The sequence below is a fragment of the Carya illinoinensis genome, chromosome 5 (genome assembly GCF_018687715.1).
Source record: "Carya illinoinensis cultivar Pawnee chromosome 5, C.illinoinensisPawnee_v1, whole genome shotgun sequence".
Lineage (NCBI taxonomy): Eukaryota > Viridiplantae > Streptophyta > Magnoliopsida > Fagales > Juglandaceae > Carya > Carya illinoinensis.
Window position 1 is genome coordinate 31,817,651 of NC_056756.1, and position 19,259 is coordinate 31,836,909.

The 19,259-nt window shown below is 37.5% G+C and overlaps 1 protein-coding gene and 1 long non-coding RNA gene across 2 annotated transcripts; one reads left to right on the forward strand and one right to left on the reverse strand.

The window, feature by feature from the left end:
* Positions 1–32: 32 nt before the first annotated feature.
* Positions 33–11,191, forward strand: LOC122308902. The gene is made up of 3 exons (XR_006242276.1): positions 33–529; positions 879–978; positions 10,818–11,191. It is a non-coding gene; the product is annotated as an uncharacterized LOC122308902 (long non-coding RNA).
* On the reverse strand, positions 2,138–4,347 carry LOC122308901 (pentatricopeptide repeat-containing protein At1g07740, mitochondrial-like). The gene has a single exon (XM_043122178.1). It carries the CDS (start codon positions 4,206–4,208, stop codon positions 2,772–2,774), a length of 1,437 nt encoding a protein of 478 aa, XP_042978112.1. The 5' UTR covers positions 4,209–4,347; the 3' UTR covers positions 2,138–2,771.
* Positions 11,192–19,259: the final 8,068 nt, after the last annotated feature.

Genomic DNA, 19,259 nt, shown 5'->3' on the forward strand with positions numbered 1-19,259 from the left:
AGTGTTGTTGATTAAGACCAGCGAGTAAAATGTGTTGTTTATCAATTTTTCTATCTCTGTGTTCCCATTTACCCATTCTCTTTTGGAGCCTCATAGAATTCTGAGAAGGTTCATGTGGAGAACACCAAAAATCCAAATTTGTCAGTTTCAACGAAATTTAAATAGCAAGTTTGAGGGAAGCAAATCCAAACCATTTAGCTAATGCTATTGTGCTTAAAGCACAGCCTAGTATTGCTCCCGTGGTTCCACGAGGTTGAAGGATAGAACTCCGATCGAGTTCTTGGATTGAACTACGAGGTTGCCGGCACAGCATCCGCAATGATGGGGCGAGCTTCAATGCTCGCTTGACCTTTAGTGCTCGCTACACTTGTTGCTCGGGGGCAAGCTTCAATGCTCGCCCGACCTTCAGTGCGTGATGATCCTTCTACGCTCGTTGTCTGAGACGGCACGGGTTTGTTGTTCGGGGCGAGCTTCATTGTTCACTTGTGATGCGGACGGACTAAATGCCCGTTATGCCTATCGCCTCGGGGTGAGCTTCATTGCTTACCTTTCCTTTCATTTCCTACTATTTTGAAGTACTCAAGCGGAAAACTCTCGCACCTCACGTTCATGCTGGGGAGGCATGCGCTGCGCACACAGGCACTGCACGTCCAATATGCACACAGTGCTCACCACTCTATACTTTAAATTAGAAAATAAACATAACGTATTTTGAGAAAGTGGTAAGGGACTTATTTTCGTCTATGTCTTGGCGTCGTTTTGTTGGACTACTCTTCATAGAGATGTCTACGTGTTGCCATTTAACTAAGAACATACATGATTCCGTGTGTATCTAAACATCGATTATTAAGCCCGAGCATCAATTACCCTGGTGACAGAGCCTTACCACCACAAGGAGAACATACACGGCTGCTGCACTTGAGTCTCAGCTGTCTATAGGTGGAGGCTAGGAACTGGGAAATATACGAATGCAAAAGGGTATTCCATCCAGACTTCATCTATCTGATCAGCATCTACTAATTCTTCAGTTTAATGTCTACCTTATGCAATGGCTAATTTTTCTTCTTCTTTCTTTCTTTTCTTTTTTCCCCTAAATTGTCGCAGAGAAGGTTATATATGTTTGTTTGAAACTTTGTGCCTAAAGGCTAAAGTATGTTGGCAAGCAGCCAGGAAGATGTAGTCCTTTTTTTTTTTTTTTTTTTTTTTAACTATGTATTAAACCATCCATGAATTATGCAACTTTATTTCCATTTCCACCCAGATTTTACATATGGAAGTAACCCCAAAATGTTAGTAAAGGTTTATCATCCGCACAGCTGAATAATGAATCTATTAAACCATGCCTTCCTAATAGAAAGGAAACAGAACATGAGCACCGTAACTAAGTGTTGGATGGAGGGGAACCCACGTGGGCAAACCCCTCCCCTCCTGTGTGTTACAAGCACAAGTAACCCATGCGTTACATGGCTTGTAACATCTAACGTGCAGAGTAAAGGCTGGCAGGCCGTGCAGGGTGGGCTATATATATAGCACCCCTCATTGGTTCTTGGAATTACTTGTATAGTGAAATCTCTCTTGAAATAGTATTTAGGCTGTGGATATATTGAGTGTTACTCTAATCTATACTACGTAGTACACTTTGCAATTAAAATGAGACGTTTGAAGTTTATTAAACTAGATAAATTTGTAGAGCAACTCAATGAGCTATGCTTGAGATATTTCCGCTGTATTTTCTTACATTAAGGCATTCGACAACCATCTGGAAAAGCCATTCTAATTTAATTTGGATCCAATAAGATAAAGGAAGAAATCCTCTTCATCCTGTAAAATATTACAGAGCGTGACAATGTCTTGTCAAATTATTCTACAATGGTAGGAGTGGGCAACAGGAGGCAACTTTCCTACCTATACATGACCCCGGTAGCACCCTATTAGGAATTTCTCTAAGAATCGTAGCATCATCTAAAAGGATCAATCACATGTTGACCTAACATCCGACGCCCTTTTATTAGAGGTTGATCTGGATTTTAGGAGCGCAACTAGAGAGTTTACTCAACTGGGATTCATATAAATTCCATCGTCTATCTTGTGCTACTATAGAAGGTACTCCATCCTGCCCAAGAACTTCAAAGCCACGAAGCTCAAAATTTCAACATTCTCTATTAACCCTTCAGAAATAGGTGGTAACCTTTTTATTACAATAATAATCTCAGAAGGGAAATGATGCAAGGAGATATTTAGACTTGCAATCTACATGTTCAAGTGATATTTTTCATTTCCCCCCCAATAAAAATTGGAGAAACGGAGATGAAACATTGCTGTAGCCCATAACTCCAAGTAAGCTCAGTGTGACCATGGCTATGCCTTGGCATCAAAATAACCATGGAAAGTGAAAATATATATATATATATATATTAATGTTCAACCATCAAATTTTGTTCTCTTCCTGAAGCCTACCCATGAGCAAAGATTGGTTCTCATGAATCACCAGCACCTCTACCGATCCACCACAAGCATCAGTAACTAGAGCTCACAGAGGCCTGCAAAATCATATCTCCCCTTTTCCATACATACTGAAAGAAGGGATTATATACGCAGTTAGGCAAACAACCAACAAACGATCACTCTTCATTTAGATGTCTACTTGTCGCCATTTAACTCAGAACATACATGATTCCCTGTGTATCTAAAGCCTGGAGGACCCCATCGATTATTAAGCTCAAGCATCAATTACCCTGGTGACAGGGCCTTACCACCACAACCACAAAAGGTCATAACAATGTCACACAATCTTCCCTTACACATTTTTTAGCAGTAACCAGTTCAGTTAGAAGCCCACAGGAACTTCTATCTCCACTACAAGCATCCCTGATTAAGGTTTCCCAATCCTCCAAATCAAAACGAATCATTATCTTCTCCATCTCCTCCAAAACAAAAGAGGCATTATCTATCTTCCCACAATTCAACAGTCCCACTAACAAACATTTAAATGTTTCTGGACGTGGATAATGCCTACCTGTCAACATCACATTCAATACCTTCAAACCTCCTTCAAAATCACCAACCCTGCAAAATCCATCAACCATCATCCGGTGTGTAGCTGCATTCGGCTTACAACCTCCAAGCCGCATGTCAATCCAAACTTTATAAGCCTCAGTCACTCTACCTTCCTTGCACATGTAATTTAACAATATATTATATGTCACAACATCGGGCCTAAACCCCCTTTTCTTCATCTCGTGAAGTAGAGATTTTGCCTCCTCAATCTTCCCCCTCTTTCCAAGGTCACTCATCAAAACACCATAATTCACCAGCTGCAGCTTACACCCTCGATACTCCATATCAAACATCATCTTTTTTGCTTCTGTATACTTTCCGACAGAGCACAAACCTTCCATCAACAATGCATATGTCACAGCATTTGGATGTTTTCCTTTCTGCATCATATCCTCGAGCAAACTCATTGCTTCATCCAAACTACCCTTTCTAGACAAAAATCCGATAAGACTATTATATGTCACAACACTCGGTTGCACGTTTCTCTCAAGCATTTCATCAAACACCTCGCAAGCTTGTTTCCACTCACCCTTCCGAAGCCAGCCTTTTATCATTACATTAAATGAAATTGAATTCAGGCGAACACCCATTTGGCGAGAACGAGCGAAAATCTCATTCGCATCCAAAAACCGGTCACTATCAACAAGTACATTCAGAAGCGCATTAAAAGACTGCAGTGTACGGACACAATTAAAAGAAGGCATTCTATGAAAAAGCTCAATAGCTTTGTCCACGGAATTGGCTTTCCCATAATGTTGAATCAAAGCAATGAAAAGGGTCTCTTTGCACCGAATATTTCGGTCCTGTATAAGACCAAGAATGGTCTCTACAGCTTCAAAGTTGCGAGAGCGAGCAAGCTTGTACACGAGAGCAGAGTAAGAGGGATAGTCGTGCTTGAAGCCAGTTTGGTTGTAATCGTGGAAGAGACATAAGGCCTCGTCTGGGTCTCGTACCTCTTTGACACTGGTGACGAAAGGTATGGACTTGCGAGGCTTCTGGGGATGTCTGAAAGGTCGTTGTTCGTGGCGAGCTTTAGTTTTGGATTTGGTGGGACGAACGGTGCGGTAAGCTTGAGAATGGATGTGATTGAAGCAATGGCGGATTTGAATTGGTTGTGCTTGATAGATACCCTTTGTTCTGGAAAGGATCATCGAAGCTTGAAGAGCAGCTATCTTACAAACCGTTTGAATCCCAAGAGCTTTAAATGGGAGATTTTTATAGAATGAGACTAGACGGGATGATCGTTTCTAATATCGTGTGCATATTCTTATGACCAACCGAGCATAGGCACGGGCGGGCAGGGATGCTAGTTTTTAACATCTTATTAGCCTAGTTTTTAACATGATCCTTAAAATCATATTAGTATTTTATTTTGTTTGGTTTAGAACTTAAATTCCTCCAGATTTCTTACTTTTTATATTTTATTTTTTTTAACTTGAATGCTTCTTGTTGGATCAAAAGTAGAGCTGTTCATTCGAGTTTTGGATTGAATATTCGGATATACCCGGGCTGAAATCCAGATTTCAAATCCGAATTGGGTATACTCGGGTTATGACCCAGGCCAAAACTTGGATGGATCTGGGTTTTTACAATAAGGAATTTTGGGTTTCGAGCTGTACTCAATGCTTGTCCTAATCATGGGTATGAAAATTGGAGGATAATAAGTTTTTTCTATGAGGGTTTACAACCCAAGATGAGATAATTTGTGGAGACAATGTATAATGGAGAGTTCTTCAATAAAGAACCAGATGAGGCTTTTGAATATTTTGATTATTTATCTGAAAATACTCATTCATGGGATGTTTAAGATGAATATGATAGAACTGAACCTTTAAAGATAACTGGAGGAGGGGAATACAACTTGAGGGAAGTGGATGACTTGCATGCTAGAGTGTCTATGCTTACTAAGAAATTAGAAACCATAGACACAAACAAAGTAAGTGAGGCTTAGGTTGTTCAAAAAGTGTTTGAAAAATGCAACATATGCGAGGACATAGGACACCCTACTAATGATTGTCCCACTATCCCAACTTTTAAAGAATTGTTACTGGACCAATCTGGAGTTGTTAACATGATTTCTAAACCTTTTTTAGATCCATTCTCTAATACATACAATCCCAATTGGAGAAACCACCCAAATTTAAGTTGGAGGAATGAGCAGTCAACCCAACCCTCCAATCATTCACCAGGCCCTTCTCAATACACAGGAAATCAATAGTCAGATGCATCAGGATCAACTAAGTATCCTACTGCAGCACCTCATGGGTAGAGGAGGAATCTTGAGGACAATGTCCATCAAATGGCAGCAAACCTTCAACAGATCATGCAAGGGCAAGCCACCATCAACAACCAGACTTCACAGGCCATCAATGAGATTAGAGGATCCTCGATGAGGTTGACCACGACCTTACACACTCAAGAGAAAGGAAAATTCCCTGCTCAACCTCAACCTAACCCGTAGGGGCAGATTCATCAAGTGTTAGAGGCAGTGGAGACTTCCAACACTAAACTAGTAAAACCTGTAACAACTTTGAGAAGTGGGAAAATCTTGATAAATTCCACTCCTGACTCAGCCACCATTGGTAAGGATTCAATCCCTAAACATGTTGAAAGTGAGGTGAACAACTTTCAAACACCTGCACCTTTTCTTACAAGGTTGACCCTTGTGCACAAAGATAGGTGTCATACTGAAATTTTTGAAGTTTTTAAACAAGTGAGAATCAATATACCTTTGTTTGATACTATTCAACAATTCCCACTTATGCAAAATTTCTTAAAGACTTGTGCACTATTAAGAGAAAATTGAATGTTAAAAAGAAAGCCTTTCTCACTGAACAAGTCAGTGCAATCATACAAAGCAACACTCCTCCCAAGTATAAGGACCCGAGTTCACCCACTATTGCTTATATGATTGGAAATTCAAAAATTGGGCATGCTTTACCTGATTTGGGGTCTAGTGTAAATTTTTTATCCTACTGTGTTTATGAAAAACTTGGCTTAGGAGAGTTAAAGTCTACTTCATTTCCCTACAGCTAGCTGACAGGTCGATAAACATACCTAGAGGGGTAGTAGAAGATGTTTAAGTTCAAGTTGATAAGTTTTATTACCCAGTAGACTTTGTTGTTCTTGACATGAAACTTTCAACAAACTCCTTGTTTCAAGCACCAGTAATATTGAGAAGGCCATTTCTGGCCACTTTCAATGCTCTAATAAATTGTAGAAGTGGTGTGCTTAAATTAAGTTTTGGGAATATGACATTAGAACTGAATATTTTTAATCTATGTAGGCAACCCCAAGAAGTGGAAAAAGTCCAAGAAGTGAAAATGTTGGACAACATTATCTCAGAAAACTGCCCTTTATCCTATCAACTCTGTGATTCACTAATCGATTTAGAAAACATCAATATGTCTAATGATGGGACTGACGAGTTATTTTCTGCATCAATTGTAGGAAACCCAGCTGAAGTACAATGTAAGCTAAATTTTGAACAGTTTCAGCCAGTGACAAAACCACTTAAATCTTCTGGAGAGCAGACCCCATCCTTGGATCTCAAGCCTTTACCAGCCTAGTTGAAATATGCATTTCTGGGTCCTCACCAAACTTTTCCAGTGGTAATCTCTTCTCACTTAACTAATAGTCAAAAGAGAAAATTACTAGAGGTCCTAACTAAACACAAAAAGGCTATCGGATGGACTTTGGGTGATATTAAGGGTATTAACCCTTTAGTTTGTACCCATAAGATTTATTTGGAAAAGGATGCCAAACTAACTAGGGAAATGCAAATGAGGCTTAACCCCACAATGAAGGAAGTAGTCAAAACTGAAGTACTTAAGTTGTTGGATGTGGGTATTATTTACCCAATTTTTGACAGTAGATGGGTCAGCCCCATTCATGTGGTTCCTAAAAAATCAGGATTGACTGTGGTAAGAAAAGAAGAAAATGAATTAATACCTTCAAGGGTGACCACAGGATTGAGGATGTGCATTGACTATAGGAAGCTTAATGCTTCTACTAGGAAAGACCACTCCCTTTGCCCTTTCTGGACTAAGTTTTAGAAAAAGTTGCAGGCCATGCATTCTATTATTTCTTGGATGGTTTTTCAGGCTATTATCAGATTGAAATAGCTCCTGAGGACCAAGAGAAAACTACTTTTACCTGCCCTTTTGGGACTTTTGTATTTAGAAGGATGCCCTTTGGACTGTGTAATGCCCCGCTACCTTCCAACGATGCATGCTTAGTATTTTCAGTGATTTAATTGAAAATAGATTAGAGGTATTTATGGATGATTTCTCTGTTTATGGATGCACTTTTGAGAGCTGTTTAACTAACTTGCAAACTGTTTTGACCAGATGTGAGGAGAAAAATTTACTGCTCAACTGGGAAGAATGCCATTTTTTGGCTCAACAGGGTATAGTACTAGGGCATATAGTGTCCTCTAAGGGTATTGAGATGGATAAATAAAAAATTGACACAATCTCTAAACTACCTGTACCTAAAACCGTGAGAGACATTAGGTCATTCTTGGGGCATGCAGGGTTCTATAGGAGATTTATAAAAGGGTTTAGTTCCATCTCTAAACCCTTGTGTAAATTGCTAATGCATGACAATGAGTTTGAGTGGACTACAGACCAGCAATCAGCATTTGAGCAACTCAAGGATTTACTTACCACAGCCCCAATCATACAACCTCCAGACTGGACCCTCCCATTTGAAATAATGTGTGATGCTAGTGAAAATGCCATAGGAGCTGTTCTTGGTCAGCGTAGAAACAACCTACCCTATGTCATTTATTATGTGAGCAAGACCTTGAGTAGGGCCTAGAAAAATTATTCAACCACAAAGAAAGAGTTGCTTGCAGTAGTCTTTTCCTTAGACAAGTTTAGAGCTTACATTTTTGGGTCACCTGTAGTCATTTACACTGACCATGCAGCTTTGAAATATCTGTTGACAAAAAAGAACACTAAACCAAGACTTATCAGATGGGTGCTGCTCCTCCAAGAGTTTGACATTGCAATTAAAGACAAAAAATGAGTAGAAAATGTGGAAGGAGTAGAAAATGTGATGGCTGACCATTTATCCAGGCTCTCCTTCAGAGAGGCTGCATCATCTTTACCTATTTCTGACTCTTTCCCCCATGAAAATATTTTGTCAATTGAATCTATTCCTTGGTATGCTGATATTGTCAATTTTTTGGTGACATGAATGACACCAACACAGTGGACCACCCAAGACTTGAAGAGGTTTAAGTCAGAGGTCAGGTATTTTTTTATGATGATTCCTACCTATTCAAGTATTGTTTTGACCAAATAATTCACAAATGTGTCCTAAACTATGACATACACTTAGTCCTCACTTCCTGTCACACTGAACCCTGTGGTAGACATTTTTCTGCTAAAAAAAAATTGCCAAAATACTTCAATCTGGGTTATACTGGCCACACATGTTTAGGGATGCATTTGAATTTTGTAAAAGGTGCACAAACTGTCAAAAATTAGGAGGAATCACTAAAAGGAACATGATGCCCTTATAGCTAGTTTTAGTTTTAGAAATTTTTGACCATTGGGGTTTGGATTTCATAGGACCATTCCCCCCATCTTTTGGAAATATTTACATTCTAGTTGCAATAGACTATGTCTCTAAGTGGATAGAGGTTGTTGCTTGCAAAAAGAATGATCATCAGGTAGTTTTTAGATTTCTTAAAGATAACATTGTGTTAAGGTTTGGTATGCCAAAAGCTGTTATTAGTGACAATGGGTCACACTTTTGTAATAGACCCATGGAGGCCCTTCTAAAAAAGTATGGAATTCATCATAAGGTGTCTACACCTTACCATCCACAAACAAATGGTCAGGTTGAGTTAGCCAATAGGGAAATCAAACAGATCCTTGAAAAAATAGTGAATCCTAGCAGGAAAGATTGGTCATTAAGGTTAACTGATGCATTGTGGGCTTATAGAACTGATTATAAGACAATTCTTGGCATGTCTCCCTATAGATTAGTCTATGGTAGAGCATGCCACCTTCCTGTTGAGCTAGAACACAAAGTATATTGGGCTATAAAAAAAATTCATTTTTGATATGGATAAGGCTGTATCTAAGAGGAAGTTACAACTTTCTGAACTCGAGGAATTAAGAAGAGATGCTTACGAGAATTCTAGACTTACTAAGGAACACATGAAAACTTTGCATGATAGAAACATTCTCAGAAAATCTTTTGAACCCAATCAGCAAGTTTTGCTTTATAATTCCAGACTTCATTTGTTTTCTGGTAAACTTAGATCTCGATGGAGTGGACCCTATGTAGTTAAGGAAATTTGGCCACATGGTGCTGTTGAGATTATGAACCCTCAAAATGGAAACATTTTCAAAGTAAATGGTCAGAGGCTTAAACCGTTCCTGATCAACTTTTCACCTGAGATTGCAACAACTATGTTGCAGGACCCTAGCTACCCAACTGCTCAGTAGTATTTGCATTTTGTCAATTAATTTTGTTGTTTTTGCAGATTTTCTCTCTTTATTAGTTGTATTTTCTTTTCCCTTTTACATATAGCATGACTAGATACTCTTTTTGCTTTTGTCATTATCCCTCATTTGCAAGTTGTTATACATTGAGGACAATGTCTAATGTTAGTTGGGGTTGGGAGCATAATTTTTAGGACACAATTATGAGTTGCTGCATGACATTTTCTTTTGAGATTTGAAAGAAAAATGTTTTCCTTTTCACTCACTCATCATTTTTTTTTCTGATATGTTCAAAACCTCATGCCTAAGGAAAGATTTCTTGAAATTATGAACTACAGTGGCATTTGAAGTTGGAGATGTTAATTCAAAATAGAAGTTTATCCATTGGTAGGTTGTCTCAATCAATAGTGAACTTTGATAAATCTGCTAAACACTGAGTTATATACACTTGTTTGTCCTAGCAACACTTTTGTTCCATAAGTGGGTGTTCATCACTGTAGCTGTAAAAAAACTCTAAGGAACCATATCCTAATGGCTTAGGGAGGGATAATCTAAACTTTTAGAAGTGTGGATAGGCGCATATCCATAAGTTTGATTCCCCCTGGACATTCACTTTTGTTAAAAAAAAATAGAGAGAGAGAGAGAGAGAGAGAGAGAGAGAGAGAGAGAGAGAGAGAGAGAGAGAGAAGGGACAGGCTAGAGATCAAGAAAAGTAAAGTGCAGTGGAAAAGGCTGCCTATTACCGGGGCCACCAAAAAAAAAAAAAAAACAAGGGGCCTTTTAAAGTGTAATAGCATGAAAGCCACCATTGCAATGATTTTGAGTTAGAGTAAGATCATTGATGTTTCTTTATAAGCTGCTACTGATGAACCTTTAATGAATAGACTTTAGTGGATAGCCTTGAAAATTTTATCACAATGCACACTCAGGGGGATGCAGTCCTTTTAGTTTCCATTTGGAAGTTTGACTAACTGATGTATAAACTTCTGTGGAGAATCAATATGTGTTTTGCATCAACCATAAGGTTCTAGCAACAAGCTAATTTGGGGGTGTGTGATTAAGTGAAAATAATGTGGATAATGAGTATTTAAATCAAAGATTTTTTATCTAAGTTTCTCTACAAATACTCATGTAATCATTATTTTTTGTACAAGGGACACTCCATGGTCAAGGAAAAGAAATAAGGGGCAAATCAGACTTTTTCACTCTTAATGCACCCACTACACCTCCACACCAAACTTAGGACAATTCGGCTTCCTCTAACACTCGAAACCTAACCCCTCAATCTGTGTTTTATAGATTCTACCCTCTAGAAGGAACCGGATGGAATTGGAGAGGAGTTGGTTAGATGCAGAGCAAAGGATGGAAAAGGCAAGGATAAAAGCAGGAGAAAGGAGGAGAAGAGGTGGCCTGGACGGAATGCAAAAGAAACTTCTGGGGTTTTTTGCTGTTTCTGGTTCTTCCTTTTATTTTATAGTCGAGAAGTTTTTTTTGTTCTGTTTTATTTTTATGGTTGAATCCTGAGATGAAGGGGGGTAGTTTTCTGAACCCTAAGTCAAAGGAAACCATCGAGTAGTGTTCATTCTTCAAGGGATTCGACTTTTAGACTATGTTTAATTGCATTGTTCTTTGAGTTTCTTCACCCTCGTATTCAATGAAATCTTGGATTTGTTTCACTCTTTTTGATCTATTGTAGATTAACAACACATTAGATACTTGAAGTGTGGAAAATTTCACTACTTTGTATTTATTAGTTAAAGCTGTGTTGATAGAAAACTTATTGAAATTATTTCTTTTCAATTCCTTGGTTGGGCGTATATGAGATTATCGTTCAAATGTTTTAATCTAGACTGGTATGACATTTGAAGTAAATGCTGACATAGATGAATTAGTGGACTACTCACTACAAGAAGGTTGCCCAAGACTTAGGTTTCTTTACATTTAATTCAACTTGTCACTCTGTTAAATAGTTTTGAATATGTGTTGGTCTTTTCTAGTATAAGTTCTTTTCTCTCTTAGCAATTTGTGTTGATTTGCCAAACTCTAATTAAATTTTAGAATCAAAGGAAGAAAGAAAGGTTCAATCGGAATCTCTAGTGATTGAACCTTTGTTATTAAAAAAAAGCAAAAGGGGAAAATAGAATCTCAATCTAGGAACTACCTCTTAGGTACTGTTTGGCCATATAAAATTCTCATATCAAACATAAAATTCTCATCTCATCATTACAACTTTCTTAAATCTCCATACAAAATATAATAAATAATTTAACTTTTTCTCTACTTTTTCAAATCCTAAAATAATAATAATATTAAAATATAATATTTTAATATTTAATCTTAAAGCTCAAAATTCTCTTCTGAGAATTCTCAATGACCAAGCAAAACAGTCAACTCAGTGGCTAAAGAGGTGCCCTTAAAAGAGAAACATCACTTCCCATCTATTGGCCTAATTCTGAACTTAAGTTGCCTTAATTCTTGTGAAATCGACCTTGGAAAATCCACTACACATCAACATAGCACCTTTTGCACTTGGGAGGTAATAAAATTGGATAACCACATGTGCACGACAATGGTAATCAAAACAAGAGAACCCACCACTTCTGTACCTACCACCATGTGGAAGGGCATAGGACAGAAGATTACTACACTTTAAAAATGAAAATAGAAACAATGAGGGAGAAAGGGGAGTTCGAGCGGTTAACTACCCAACATTACTCACCTAGAGGACAGTTATCAAATAGTGGCCTAGAGTAAACCCAAAGGCCTCATAAAAGTGAAAGCTCGAAGAGAAAAAGGACAATGCGAGGAAACCCTAAGGACGCTCCTTGCCAAAGCCCTAACAGGAACAATGCACCTCTAGGTGAGATCTGGACAATTAAGGGAGGATTCGCCATAGGTGAGCCGAAGTCCTCCAGCAAAAAGGCACATGCCTAAAAGGCTAGATGCGAAGAAGTGTTTAGCATGGAGAGGTCACCAAAGCAAGCAATGGGCTAGAAGATGGTCGCCACATCCTTTGGTAACGAAGACTGCAAAAGGGCCCAATACCCCCAAGATAAGGCACTGGTAGTGTGATGTTGCTAGTGGCCAACTACACTACTCAGAGAATTCTAATCGACATTGGAAACTTGTTTGATGTCCTTTTATGGGATACTTTTATAAAGATGGGAGTTGACCCGAGCCAGCTATGCCCTTCACCCATGCCGCTAAAAGGGCTCTTAGGAGAAAAGGTCCAACCCGTAGACGCCATAACACTGCCTATATCTAAGGGAATAGGGCCTTGCACAGCCATCATGATGACCGGTTTCTTTGTAGTTAAGGCCCACTCCTTGTACAACACCATCATCAAGCAACCAACCTTGAATAACTTAAAGGCCATTACTTTTACCTACCACTTGAAAATGAATTTCTCAACAAAGGTGAGAGTAGGAGAAGTAATCGGCGAGCAATAATTGGCATGAGAATGCTACATATAGGAGCTCAAGAGTGGAGGAAGGGACGTAAAAGTACTAGAAAGTTTAGGGTTCAGCAAAGCTCCACCACCGCCACCACCCAAGCTCATTGAGCATGAGGTCCAAATAAGGGATGAGAAAAGCATAAGGTAAGCGGAGGACGATGAACCTCACACAAAGACGTGTTCACCTGGAACCATGAAGACATGAATCGATAATGAAGTCATTGAACATTGCCTCTTTGTAAGCCCTAAAGCCAAAAAGGTCTGGCAAAAGTGAAAGAGCTTTAGCACCGAAAATACACAGCAATAGCTGAAGCAGTGGAATGGCTCTTAGCTGCGAGGTTCATCAAGGAAGCTTACTACCCATAATGGCTCTCAAATGTAGTTTTGGTAAAGAAGTTAAATGGCAAGTGGAGAATATGTGTTGACTTCATCTATTAAAACAAAGCATGCACAAAAGATAATTTTCCCTTTCTACGTATCAACCTGATAGTATACTCCATGGCAGGTCATCGAATACTGAGTTTCATGGATGCCTATTCTAGATACAACCAAACTCGAATGAACCCAGATGATTAGGAAAAGACTTCTTTTATCACAAATAGTAGACTGTATTGCTACCATGTGATTCCCTTAAAAAAAGAATGACGGGGCCATGTATCGAAGATTGGTGAACTACATGTTCAAAAATCAAATCAGTCGAAACATGGAAGTTTATGTAGGTGATCTACTTGTCAAGAGCAAGGAACCCGAGCTCCACATAGCTGACCTACAGGAAGCTTTCACTATCCTCCAGCAATACAAGATGAAGCCCAACCTGACAAAAAACACCTTTGGTGTGGACTCAGGCAAATTCTTGGGCTTCATGATCTCAAAAAGAGAAATAGAGGCTATCCTGAAAATATTAGGGTGATAATCGACATGAAGCCGCCCCAACATATAAAAGTTAATATGCTAGATGGTAACACTTAATAGATTTGTCTCCAAATCGATAGACAAATGTTTACCTTAATTCAAAGTGCTAAGGAAGGCCCAGTCTTGGAATGAAGAATATGACCAAGCATTTGAAAAACAATGCTTCTCTGCACCTCTCTTGAGATGCATCTCGTTAGAAGCACAATACATGATGACAAAAAGACATGAACGGGTGTGTGGGAGTCACTCTAGTAGGAAAGGTCATGAGGGTATGGCCTCACACTCTCAAAGACGTAGAAGAATTTGTTACGAAGTTTACAAAATGTTAGCTATATGCATTGGTGCCTCATTGCTCGCCAAAAGAATTGACATCCATCATGTCGCCAGAAGACCTATGACATTAGGAAAACAAGGAGTGAAGTTTATCATCATCACCGTGGATTACTTCATGAAATAAATAGAAGCAGAGGCCCTAGCAACGATCATGACTAATAGCATCATCAGATTCGTAGGGAAAGCGATTGTATGCGGATTCAACAAACCACGAAGCATCATTTCAAAAATATGGGTGGCAGTTCGATTCAGACCATTATCTTGATTAGTATGCCGAGCTAGGAATCAAAGTCAAATAATCCTCTTCGAGACACCCCCAAGCCAACAGACAAGTTGAGGCAACCAATAAAACCCTACTAGGGATCCTAAAGGAGAAGTTGACAAACAAAAGGGGACCTTGGGCCAGGGAACTTCTATAAGTTCAATGGGCATATGGAATAACCACCAAAACTCCAATAAAAAAAACCCCTTTTTCCCTAACTTATGGAAGCGAAGTATTAGTGCTAGTGGAAGTTGGAATGAGAAGTTTATGAGTCTAGCACTATGACAAAAAGTCTAATAACAAAGGGTTGGAAGAACATATCAACATGTTGGAGGAAAGAATGGAAGAAGCAAAAATGCAAATGGTGACTAATAAAAGGAAAGCGGAACACTACTTCAATAAAAGGGTCAAGCTCCCACGTTTCGTTTCTTCTTCGTCACCCATTATTCTCCCCTGCAATTTATTTCTTCTAGCAATGACACCTTGCCTCTTCAACATCTCTCTCTCTCTCTCTCTCTCTCTCTATATATATATATATATCTCATTATCTCTCTCATAATTGTTATAAGCATTTCTTTCTAGCACTAACTTCATCATTACATTGTTAATATTGCCAACGGTTATGCTCGAAATTACTCTGAGGATGCCGAATCTTCTAGTGAAACAATAAAATTTTTGTCACTGGTTAAAGCAACCACTCACACACGAACTTCTCTTTTCTTGTTTCAAGTTCTTGGTTTGGAACTCTCTATTTCTCGTTTCTCATGTTCTGGTCAGCTCCTTTAGCTTATTCTCTCTTACTTTGGACTTACCATGTTTTGTTGGGACATTCTAAATATTGTATAGGTTCCCTATAGTTGTTTTGACTATTACAAGATTGAGTATGGATGTATGCATTTTTAACAATCATTTTGGTGAAATGTGTGTGTGTGTGTGTGTGTGTGTGTGTGTGAAAGGAGGTTGAGATTTACATATATAGCACCTTTAGTTGAGAAAATAATACGTTAATGCCTAAAAACGGCACAACAGACCAGAATGGGAGAATGATCCATTCCTGGGGTGATTATGGGCCTGGATTTATATTGTGTGGGCCCTCGGCAGTGATCCGGTACAGCTGGATAGTGTCGGTGAGTACATCCATGATAGTAAAAAGTAAATAAGTGTAGGAAAAGTAAAGTTAGATGAATACATATATTTACATGGTTCAACACTGGGCCTACATCCACCGGGGGTTCAGGGAGGGAAGAAATCACCCTGACACCTTGACTTCCCTTTCTTTTCTATCCCTCTTCCATCTCTCTTCATTTGTTCTTTAGTGATTGACCTTTGATGAGTTGGCCTTTAAAAACTATTTTGGATCTTGTGATATTTTACCCCCTTACATAATGTTTGCTAGTTGTACATGCAAAGTTGCAGATTTTTTACTATTTCGGCATGTGGTTTTTGTTATTTGGTTCTTTAGTTTATGGTTATTGGTTGCTATCTATAGTTACTAGTTAATGTGAAAGAATATATTTTGATATTTAATATATGATCTCACATTGGGCACTTGATGATTTATGCAATGGATGGAGTCATGGAGAACCTTGTGCCAATTGATTCTGTACCACTAGCTATTAGGGAAATTAGAGGATTCCCTAAGCCTAAATATTCATATAGTAGGACAATTTTTAAGTGTTATTACATTTATGCCTTTAGTTTATTGGTCAGGGTCCAACGTCGTGCTTTGAAAGTTGGACTTTTCTTTTATTTTTATTTTATTTTATTTTTAATTTTTATGTGCGGTTGGTATTACGTTGGGTTTGTATTTTATTCATATACTATGGGATTTTGTCGTCATTATCAAAGCGGTAATTTGTGTATTGAAGTAAGTTGGTTTAATTAAGATGTCATTTTTATTAAAATTTTCTGAAATCTTTATTTTTATTAAGCATGTATGAACTTCATGAAGGCTTGTTAGTAAGCTACTATCTAGTCTCTACTATATGGTGTGAGTGCTTTTAACTTGAACTTTAGCCTATCCAATTTTCTATTGAGTAAGTCAGAGTTTTCTTTTCTTTTTTTCTTTTTTTTTATGTCACCATCACATCAAATTATGTGATTTAATCTGGTTTGGAAAGATTCTTGTATTATTTTAGCTGAAGTTGTGCTTAAAGAGAAAAGTTTATGCTGTCATTAGTTACTGGATATTACATATTTGCATGTTTCCATAGCTGATGATTTTCTCTGGAATATATATATATATATATATATGTATATATGTAGAAGGATGAAGGAATAAATTTGGTTTGTGAGGCTATTTGCTCTGGCATTTTCAATGACTTAGGAAGTGGAAGCAATGTGGATGTTTGCGTAATAACTAAGGTTTGTGGTTCTTCACTTCATACCATTGAACATAAGTTTACTTTTTGGATGCTTTTTTTTCCTTCTCCTCATACATATAATTTTGATTATGCTTGTGGCTTAGGGTCACAAAGAGTACCTAAGAAACCACCAGTTGCTAAATCCTCGCACATATGTCAGTTCCAAATAGGGCTGTTCACCCAGGTATCGAACCGAGTATCCGGGTATACCTGGCTCAGAACTCGGATTAAAAACCTAGGTTGGGTTTCGGCTCGGATATACTCAGGTTATCACCTGGGCCGGTACCCGGGTGAATCTGGGTTTAAGGAACTCGGAAATCCAGGTACCGGGTTGTACCCGGGATATATATATATTTTCCGCCTTCAAATTGGGTAAAATTCGACTTTCAGAAACATACGTTTTTTTTAATAATAAAAGTCTATATTTATATGAAAATGTTGAGATGCATTATTCTCCTATATTTTAAAATATTAAAAAAATTGTTGAAAATCATAATTTTCATAAAAGCCATATATTATATAAAAAGTTTTTCTAACTCATTAAAAAGCATAATACTAACTAACATTTTCCAGAATAATAAAAATATATAAAAATGAAAAAATAGAATACATTCAATCCACTACATATTACATTATTTTATTATTCACACATTACATTACAATACAAAATACAAAACTACAAGATATGAATTACAAAATAAATCCAGCAAGTAGCAACTTCAAGTGATCTGATTGAGAGAGATCCTACACAATTTGTATGCGGAGAAAGTCAATGGTATTTACAGGCTCTAATTGCATAGTATTAATTAGCTAATTTACTACTAATAAGATTACCTCTCCTTGAACCTGATGAGGTTGTTGTAATATGGGCATGATCTTCAATCCGTCATGCCCATATTACAAATGGGTCATGAAGTGATAATAGATTATATTGGCACAAAAAATAGGACCAAACATGCTAAAACAGGATTAGATTTAGAAATTGGTTCAATCTGCCTAGAAGAAGATAATTCTTCTGGCTTAGAGTGAAACCAACTCAAGAATTGTGAATCCATGATTTATTGTTTACCCATAAAAATAACAAGCAGGTCATGTCAAGGCAAGAAAAAGTAATTTTACCAACACGTTACTGCAAAAGTAGGCAAGCAGGCACTTGAAAAGCAATATATATATATATATAATATTAGACCTTTAACATGATCTTTTTAGGGAATGGGCTAAGGAATATGACTACCTTCAGCTCATGAGCCCTCTGTAAAATAGCATCCCCAGAGAAGTAATGCCCCAAACAACAGGCTTTTCAATCTGCATGGCTTATCATCAACCTTCATTACAATCATAGTTGTTACATGATCTTTTGTGGCAGAATGAGAATACTACATCATTTATACTCCAAAATATTTAATAACTTTTTTCAAAGCAGCAACCTGCACGCAATAGTGATCACATATCCTTTGTAATCCTTAATCATGTATAGGTAATTAAAAGAACCAGAACTCCACATCAGGAGAAGTCATACTTCTAATCCACCAAATCCTATCTATCCCACATAATTAAACAAACTACCCGTCCAGAATTCATACAATACCAAATACAAAAAACTACATCATGAAATCCCCTTAAGCCCAAAAAATTAGATGCATAAACGGTCAAATAATATGACATCCAATCAGAATAGAGAATTATCTAAACTGAATGAGAATTAGGAGAAGTTCATCTATTAATTGAACAGACCAGATCATCAAAAGCAAATGGCAAGTAAACTTTGTCACGACAACAGAATCATAAAAACACACTCAATCATTGCGGTAAACTGAAACTCTTGAACTTCAGTGGTAAAACAAGCTAAGTTCCTACATGCAGTATACAAGCTTAGTATTTCGATTGATGGTATCTTGAAATACTGAGATAATAATTTTTTTAGTGTTTAATCACTAAAAATTATAGCTATAACCTATATAAAAAAAAAACAAATTATATTTAATGACAAAATATGAATCAAATTAGATAATAATGACAAAATATAGTTAAAAGATGATGAATAATATGTTTTTTAAAAAGATAAAAGTCAGCCATTTCCAAATGAGTTTTAACATATAACATTTAAATCGAAATTCACACCATATGGTCCAAGTCTGTTATTCTGTTCATGAAAAGAAAAGAGGAGTATCCAATTAGGACATGAATAGCTCTTGAGAGAAACCCTTATTCAAATTTTTTTTCTCGTCTTTTTCCCAACAACCAAACAGATAAACAAAAACATAAGGCTAACATAAATAATAGGAATTTTCTTTTAAAAATACCTACTAATAACAATACACTCTCAGAAATGAAAGGCCTAGCAGACTCCAACGATCAAAACAAAAAATGAAGGAACCCTAGATTTGGGCATAAAACACAAAGGAATGGAAACAAAA